The 8,916-nt window shown below is 38.9% G+C and overlaps 1 protein-coding gene across 3 annotated transcripts; it reads left to right on the top strand.

Annotated features, from left to right (window-relative positions):
- Positions 1-25: 25 nt before the first annotated feature.
- Positions 26-7,414, top strand: LOC102289637 (delta(3,5)-Delta(2,4)-dienoyl-CoA isomerase, mitochondrial). Of its 3 annotated transcripts, XM_005937995.3 has the most exons (11): positions 26-165; positions 260-336; positions 3,135-3,303; positions 3,749-3,837; positions 3,926-4,050; positions 4,665-4,713; positions 5,402-5,466; positions 6,245-6,315; positions 6,435-6,506; positions 6,593-6,743; positions 7,004-7,414. In XM_005937995.3, exons 2-11 carry the CDS (start codon positions 300-302, stop codon positions 7,106-7,108), a joined length of 933 nt encoding a protein of 310 aa, XP_005938057.1. In that variant the 5' UTR covers positions 26-165; positions 260-299; the 3' UTR covers positions 7,109-7,414. The 3 variants fall into 3 exon arrangements, with proteins under 3 accessions (XP_005938057.1, XP_042082949.1, XP_005938056.1); XM_042227015.1 differs by lacking the exon at positions 260-336 and having other exon boundaries at positions 58-165; XM_005937994.3 differs by having other exon boundaries at positions 58-336.
- The last annotated feature ends 1,502 nt before the right edge of the window (positions 7,415-8,916 follow it).

Raw genomic sequence — 8,916 nt, 5'->3', positions numbered from 1 at the left:
GCGCCAGTGCTAACTTAGCTAGGGAATGTTCGAATTGTTTATAGTTCACATAGTGACGTCACGGGTTCATTTAATGAGCTGTGCGTTAACATTTGTTAAGTAAAGCCACGCTGTATGTCTGCTGTTTGTGCCGAAGGATAACCGGTGAACTACCGATTAACTCACGTAAGATCCCTGCTGATAACTACTTAGCTTTAGCAAAGCTAACTGGATAATGTCCAGAGGGCCAGGTGAAGTGAATGATTGTTTCTGTATGCAGCCTCGCTAAACGGTCTGGACTCTGCACCGTTCAAAGGGCGATGTTGGCAGTGGTTTTCAGGTCAGCTGTCACCAAATGTAAGTGTCAGTGATTTGTTTGTATTTTTTTTATTATTATTATAACTTTGTTGTTAATTAGTAGGGAAAGCCATCAAAGCGTGTGAAAATACACCGGATGTTCTGAATGTTTGTTGCTGTTTTAGCTCGGAGCCGTGTGTCGATGCATTTTTATTTTATCTTGGAGTCAAAAATTGGAAACAAAACCTTTTATAGGGATAAGTGGGTGAAAGCTCGTCAGTGCAGCTTCAGTGTTTTGTAAGATCGCGGTCAAGTGACGGTCAAGCCGTCGTTTGTGAGCCGCGGTGAAGCAGCCACCTCTTTTCCGCCGCCTAAATTTTCTTGCACTTTTACACTAGGCTTTACTGCAGTAGTGATGGGTCGGTCGCGAACGAAATGGCTCTTAGAGCCGATTCTTTGACGTGAACGACGAGAGCCGGCTCCTTATCGCGAGCCGTGGGTTTTTTTCTTTCTCTCACCCTCTCTCTCTGTGGCACTTTTTTTCCGCTTCACTCCGCATGCGAGCCTTGTGCTTTATGTTCGGCAGAGGGGGGAGGGGCGGTAGTTACATTCAGTAGCACAGGAACAGAGCGGGAGGGAGAGACAGAGAAAGAGCCAGGGACAACAACGTCACATTAGAAAGGTATAGTAATCATCCACAACTATTTTCAGTTGCAGATGATAAAGGATTCAGAAAGTTTATTCATGCAGGCCATATGACAGAGAATATGCATTTCTTTTTGTTTTCATATTTAATTTATATTTAATTGTGTTGTGGTTTGCAGTGTTTTGTGTTGTTTCACTTTAAATTTGTAAAAGGAAAAAGCTGAAAATTTAAATAGTTAAAAGTTGAAATGTGAATAGTTGATTTTTGTATTATATGATTTATTTATTACATTTTATGTGGAGTGAATAAATAAAAGTATATTTACGGTGGCCCCTACAGACAAAGCACATACAAACTTCAAATCACGTACGAACCCTGAAGCACGTACAAACTCCAAAACACGTAAAAACGTAAAAACTCCAAAACACGTAAAACTCGAAGCACTACAAACTCAAAACACGTACAAAAGACAACAGAAGTGCTCCAGGATGCTAGGGGCAGTGTTGAGCTTTTGTTACCTAGTGGCTACACAAGCCAGCAAGTACCAACGACCGGATTTGGTGTGTGGTAGTAACAGGTAAATGAACTTTTTTTTTTAAATTATTTGACTATATATGAATGCTTGTGTATAAATACACAAACAATACACATGCTTTCAATTGTGTAATTTAAGTGATCTGGGTATCTCTGTTTTGGAAGTTCAGTTCATGCTAGAAATGTGTTTTGGAGTTTGTACGTATTTTGTCTCTAGGGGCCACCGCATATATTTTTATATAAACATATATAAATAAAACCACTTTTTTTTTTTACATTAGTAATTCCTTTTGTGCATAATTTTATATTATTGTTAATAATAAATTTAATTGAAGCAACAAAACAACCTGTTAGAGCCGGCTCTTTTTAGTGAGCCGAACCAAAAGGGCCGGTTCTCTAAAAAGAGCCGGAAATCCCATCACTATACTGCAGCGCCCTTTCACCTTCATTGCTAATCGCAAACTCGCGCACACATGCGAACAGATTTCATTTAGACAGTCTGATTGCATCATATTCAAAAATTCATTAAAAATCATCCTTGAAAGTTCACGTGAAACTTTCAACGCATTCTTTCTCTCGTCCAATGGCTCAAACTACGCCTGGAAGTTTCATCTCTATCGTCTGCATATTCCACAAAAATGAAGGGAGGGAATTATGCTCTAGTTCAACACAATTACTCAAATATTGCATCATCTTTCCATCTGAGCATAACTGTTCTTTGCGATCAGCAATGAAGGAGAATAAGCGCTGCCGTAAAGTCCAGAGTAGAAGCGCAAGAAAATGTGTACTTTATACAGGTTATAGTAGTGATTTTAATTTGTCATAAATGTTGATTTTCTGCTCCATGTATTTTATATAGTTTAATAGTGTATAAATGTGTTTTTTCTTTTTTGTTTTTTCTTCAAACAATATCTGCATTTGAGTAGCTAGAAGTGAGAAAAGGGAGTTGACTGTGGAAAAACATGAATAAATAGTGGTGGACTGATCACTTGCTTAAACGAAATTACTATTTTAGCGGTTAAATTGACAGAGTTGCGGTGATTAATGACCCCATTATATATTTGTTTTAATTTTGTTAATCATATCTTGACTTTTTTCTTTATTTATATTCACCAGCTACTTTATTAGGTTCCTAGTGTAGGTTGGACTCCTTTTTACCTTCATAACTACCTTAATTCTTCATGTCACAGATTCACCAAGGTACTGGAAACATGTGACATGGCTTGTTATCCTGCTGTACACAGCCATCACAGGATGGGTTCACTGTGGTGATAAAGGGATGGACATGGTCAGCAACAACACTCAGATAGACGTAGTATTCAGAAGATGCTTAGTGAAACCACTGCTGCGAGGCAACATGTTCTTTGCACCAAGATCAGAATCGAGACTCAGGCCTGACAATATTTATTTTTTTCTTCTATTGTCCAGTTGTTATAGGTCTGTGCTAGTTGTATCCTCTTCCTTTCAATAACTATTACAATTACTGTAAAACTGTGCCACTTTATTGTAAAACTGAACCAATACTGAGGTGTATAAGTGAGTTGAGGCCTTGAATGTAAGTAAGATACAAAATGGTAAAGATGAGAAAAGGCCTATGAATAGTCCATTGTAGCCTTGTAGCTTTCACTACTCTTGCTTCTCGGCCACAGTCTAATGTTGTTCTGTTTTTTCTTCTTAGATAAGGGGTTGCGGTTGCCTAGTCAAACTGTGGCCAGAGCCATGTCATCTTCAGGTGGTGCCACCCCTCCGTACACAACCCTGGCCATCAGTCGTCCTACAGAGTCCATCACGCATGTTGAACTTCACCGGCCTGAGAAACGCAATGCCATGAACAGTGCTTTCTGGAGGCAGGAATCAGAATTACATGTATACATATTTTACACAGTGTCAGAGGCATGACAAATGCTATATATTATACCTGGATGCTGGAACCTGTCTCACAGTTTATATTCAGTTAGAAAGTCCATATTGTCCATATTCTTCAAGTAGGCTAGCTCCCAAACATATTCAGTCCTCTGATCAGGAGAGAAGCACATACAAGAGTTTAAATAAATACAGTCACTCACTACAAACAAGTGAACACAATATTCAGACTATTACTATTTCGTGAATCGTTGAGAATCAATATTGCATCATTTAGTGTGAATAAAAAATATAATGCTAATACATGGAACTCTAAAAGTGTTAAATTATCAGACATAAAAGAGCTCAAAAAGTCAAACTAATCACTGGAATTAAAAGCTAAATTATTATTTGGGTGAACACTGATCTGAACTTGTGTTTCTCTGCCAGTGAGATGGTGACCTGCTTTAATGAGCTCTCTGAGGACCCCGAGTGCAGAGCAGTGGTAGTTTCTGGAGCAGGGAAGCTCTTCACAGCTGGTGGGTATACAGAATATTAAAACCTCTGTTCTCTTCTCTCAGTGGAGTATAATCAGTGTGTAAAATCTCATCTGTGTTAATGCGTCAGGTATCGATCTCATGGACATGATGAACAATGTACTTCAACCAGAAGGAGACGACACAGCCAGAATCTCCTGGGGGTTAAAAAAAAAGATTAGGAAATTCCAAGAGACCTTCTCCGTCATAGAGAAGGTCAGAGCGCATTATTAATGTAAAGAGTGAGAAGACTGAACCAGTCACAAACATGAGGTGTGACTGAATTATCAGATTTTATCAGGAAGGTTCCTGAACTGTGCTTCTTGCTCAGATGTTGCCTCTCTAAATCAAGATAAGTTATATTAACAACATTAGGGTTCATGAAAGCTCATTTTGCATTCATGTCCACTGTTGTATTGCTATCTTTTAAAATTCAGTCATCAGTTTTTACCATGGGTCAGCTGGGATAGACTTAATCCCCCCACCAACCCTGGCTATGAATTGGATAAATGATGAATGGTGGAAATCTTACTTCAGCCAAAGAAAGCCTTAGGATGGATTAGAAGTTACAAACATAGGATTTATTTTATGGTTATTTTGTCTTTAAAATCCCAGTTTTTGTAATGAAATTATATTTTTTTCCATTGGCATTGCTCATCTGTGTGACCTGCATGAAACAACAGTAAGAGCTCAATACAAGATACACTGTCACACTGTTAATGTCTGTAGTGTAAGAGCAGTAGGACCCAGCGTGCACCAAGCTTCCCTTCCTTACAAATTCTCCCTCACTATCATTAAAGTACGTTTCCTCTTGAATTGTGTTCTCGCAGTGCCCGAAGCCTGTTGTGGTGGCCATCCATGGAGCCTGTGTAGGAGCAGGTAGGACATTGTAAAGATTACAGTGCTGTAGTGAATCATCTTAAGGTACAGGAGTTAGAAAAACACTAAAGTTCCTCGAATGTCTGCTTGAGTCTGGCTGCAAAAGGGAGTGAATTCCCAAAGAGTCTCGTGTTAAAATGTCCAACTTTACAGCAGAAATAAACGCATTTACAGCCAAGAAGAAATAAATGAATGTTCGTTTGTTTTTTAAGCCTTTGTTTTATGCATTTTAACACTTGAAGTTAGGAGGATGATGCTTTGAGAAGTGTGCAGATATAAGAAGCTGTAGCCACTGTGTGAAAAGCTTCAAATCCCCTAAAATTCCTAATTGAGTCATTCAGCTGGACCAGTCCAACGTGTTTGTAGTATGGATGAATTTTAATTGAAATATCTCCCCAAGGAGATTTGCTGTGTTCTGAAGGCGGTGGCTGAAACTATACATATGCCCCTCTACCCCATGGCTGCTTTCGACTTGACCCTAGAAGACAACAAGACATTTGAAAATACTATGTTTTCAAGCTTTGATATATAACTGGTTAGTTTACTGCATGGACATGATGCTAGCAGGAGCCAGGGAAACCCACAGGCTGTGATACAGGCTTCTTGGTTGTGGAGGTGTTTGACGCATTGAGTTTGGTGGAGAAAGGAGCTTCGGTGAGTTAACCGTAGGTGGTGTTTTCTCTGGCAGGTGTTGACATGATTACAGCCTGCGACATTCGCCTGTGCACCCAGGACGCCTGGTTCCAAGTTAAGGTATAATCATCTGATTTTATCACTGTGGTGAGGACAATTAGGAAACCATGGAATAGATAGCTGATTAAATTAAGACCAACTTATGAAGATTTGTGTTAAACAATTTCACTGATGAATGCAACTGTTTGTTTACTGCCTTTGATCTCTATATAAACATTTGAATGAAAACTGCATTCAATGTATTTATCATTCATAATATTCAAATAGTTCTTTACAAGGACAAATGTACTATCCATGTAACATGAGAAATCCTGATAAGATAGTGTGTTTGTTTGTCTTGGTGCCACGATCCTTACAGAACTGAAGGGAATACAATAGCTACAAGTGTTCTACACTACAAACGGCACATCAAAAACTACATGTAGACGATGACATCTAGTGCAGATTACACCAAGGGGTGATAATTAGTTTTTCCAAAGGCAATATGCCAACAACAGTATAATTTCTTTTGGAAGACATGCTTGCAATTCAGTGATCCACCTACATACAGATTTGTCCAAAGAATTCAAGCTGAATCAAAGTAAGAATAAATTATCATGAAATACATGTTTTCGTTTTGTTTCAGATAGCTAGCGATGCCATTGTGAAAGTTTTCTTTATTTAAAATTTAACAGTCCTCTTGTGGAAAGGCTCAATGTCATAACTCTTGTTTCTTTTAATTAATGAGACACACATTTCATATCCTACAGCAAGGTTTTGAGCAGAGATTACACACTAGATCTTGAGATTCTGTTTGCTAAATGTAGCATTGATGATGCCCTCTGCTTTGGCTCCATAGGAGGTTGATATTGGACTTGCAGCAGATGTTGGAACACTCCAGAGACTCCCAAAGGTCATCGGCAGCCAAAGGTGAGCCAGCAGCATGATTTACAATTGGGACAAGTTTCGAAGCAATTTATGACATGACACTGTTAAGTGACTGAATGCTTGTAGGTTAAAAAGAAAAAATCAATTTCTATTTTCAACAGTCTTGTTAATGAACTGGCTCTGACAGCGAGAAAGATGTATGCTGATGAAGCTAAGAGCAGCGGACTGGTCAGGTAAACAATGTTCCCTCATCACTCTTTTTCCAAATTAAAAGCACTTATTTATTCTAACAGTTTGAAACCCTTCCCTTCTTCTTCAGCCGAGTGTTTGCAGATAAGGAGGCGATGATGGCTGGAGCTCTGGAGATTGCTGGAGAGATTGCTGGTCGCAGCCCAGTTGCTGTGCAGGGAACCAAAATAAACCTCATCTATGCCAGAAACCACAGCGTAGCAGATGGATTGGATTACATTGTAAGGATGAATATAATATGACAAAGTTTTCTGTGCATATTTTTGTCAGCTTCACAACGTCACTCTTAAGGTTTGTGTTCAGAGTTCTACGGAAGGAATCTGGCATTGCTACCTCATTCCCTCCATTTCAGTTTCCTGGTGTCTTTTATATGACACTTGATAGCATAAAGGGGATGTGGCATGCTCACTTAAATGCATATGAACTTATAAAGTTCCCTTTTTAAAGTACTGACTTAAATTCATAATTTCTCCTTCTCCAGGCCACGTGGAACATGAGCATGCTTCAGACTGAAGATCTGATGAAATCAGCTCAGGCAGCCCTCGAGAAGAAGAGTCCCAAAACTAAGACATACTCTAAACTCTGAACACCAGTGAGGCAAAGCTCAGATACAGAAAGTGCCTCTTTCCTCCTCCACTCCGGCCTTTCTTACAGCAATTTTATAAATCAAAATTACATTTACTAGCTGGAGATCTGTATCCACACTAGACAGTATTTTAATGTCATTATGTGTTTAATAATTCATTCAGGTTCATATTTCTCCTGCTCCAATATCAGATATGGATAATATTTAACTAAGGCAAATCTTAACTGACTGAGCTGAGAAACATTTTGTTCATCTGTAAATGACCTTCTGAATGTTTCCTCATTAAAGACACTTGTGTGAAAGTGATTTTAAATTTCCAGTCTTGCTAGAATCAAGAGGGCACATCAGAGGAGATTTAGGAGGAACAACTGCTCATCTCTTTCTAACGTGCTGCAGTTGAGTCTGTTGTAATGCACTGCTTACCAGTGTGGTATCAAGGCTGTTCTGTAGCACAGCGGTCTCCAACCGTTTTTGTGCCACGGACAATATTTTCACGGACCGGCCTTTAAAGTGTCGCGGATAAATACAACAAAATAAAAATAGTACCGGTACCGAAAAAAATAAGATTTATTCATAACACACGTGAAAAGACCCAGGAAAACCAAGTTAACGATCAAAACGATAACAAAATAACACTGAAAACCATACATTTCACACCTGAGCCTCAACTCTCCTGGCCCAGTACCAAACGACTCACGGACCGGTACCGGTCGGAGGCCCGGGGGTTTGGGGACCGCTGCTGTAACAGACAAACAGGCACTGCGAGGAGTGGTGAGAACAGCAGAAAAGAAAAACATGGCAAAACGAAAACTGGAGGATACTCAAGCAAGCACAAAACATCATCAGTGATGGGGTCACAATAGAATCTTACAAGAAAGAATCAAAAATTGTATTCCATTGTGCTTTATTAGCTCCGGTGAAAAACAAGTTAACAATGCAAAAAAACCCAAAAACAAAACAACATGCTGGAAAACAGTTATTCATCACTTGGCTGCTTCAATACAACACTTGGGCACATATGTGGGACTTTTCGTGGCTGTTTTGATATCGCTCTCTCTCTTTTAACCAATCCAATTTCGCTGTGGTAGAAGCTTTAAACTCGGTATGACCCAGGTTGATGGAGGGTGCCCAGTCTGGATCGCATTCCAGCATTTTATAGGCTGGTTTTCCTACAAAACACAACAAATATTAGCCTGCAAAGCCACAGTGAACAAAGCAGCATAGCGCAACGAATTCAATTCAAATCAATATAACACTTATTTGTAACCTACATCAACAATTATGTTATGATAAATTATGTAATAACTACAACAGAAGACTTACCTTTGTGGAAATGCTTGGAGCAGACTAACATGTGAGCTGGAGTGTTCTGGGACGTTATATTTGGTCTTCGAATGGCTGCAATCCAGGCCATCCGCCGGCTCTTTGTTACTTCGGAAACATGGCTTGAACAATTTCTCTTCCACGACGTAATCCGATAAAAATCTATCTTTTTACCCGTTGGCTTCCCTCTCTCAAGAGGGGCGCCGTTTGTAAAGTGAAAACATGCTGAAATTAACGGCAACATTTTTCCACATTTAGCTCAGAACCTTACAAAAACATGTTTTTTTGAGTCATTTTTTACAGCATTTAGTAAAATATTTTTACACAATTTTAAATATTAAATCTAAATATTAAATTTAAATATTAAGTGTTAAATCTAAATATTATATTTAAATCTAAATGTTAAATGTTAAATCTAAATGTTACAGGACAAATTTATTGTACGGATCAACGGAAATACCAAAATAAAAGCTTCACGAAAACCT

The sequence above is a fragment of the Haplochromis burtoni genome, unplaced genomic scaffold (assembly GCF_018398535.1).
Source record: "Haplochromis burtoni strain Fernald_Lab_line unplaced genomic scaffold, NCSU_Asbu1 Contig_238, whole genome shotgun sequence".
Classification (NCBI taxonomy): Eukaryota; Metazoa; Chordata; class Actinopteri; order Cichliformes; family Cichlidae; genus Haplochromis; species Haplochromis burtoni.
The sequence above is the reverse complement of the archived record's forward strand: the minus strand, read 5'-3'. Positions and strand labels throughout refer to the sequence as shown.

What these genes read in the sequence shown, in the direction of transcription:
- LOC102289637 (XM_005937994.3), top strand. Translation starts at nt 240, where the DNA reads ATGATTGTTTCTGTATGCAGCCTCGCTAAACGGTCTGGACTCTGCACC. An exon ending in TGGAGCCTGTGTAGGAGCAG is followed by an intron (nt 4,714 to 5,401) that starts GTAGGACATTGT and finishes TTTCTCTGGCAG; the next exon opens with GTGTTGACATGATTACAGCC. An exon ending in ACGCCTGGTTCCAAGTTAAG is followed by an intron (nt 5,467 to 6,244) that starts GTATAATCATCT and finishes TTGGCTCCATAG; the next exon opens with GAGGTTGATATTGGACTTGC.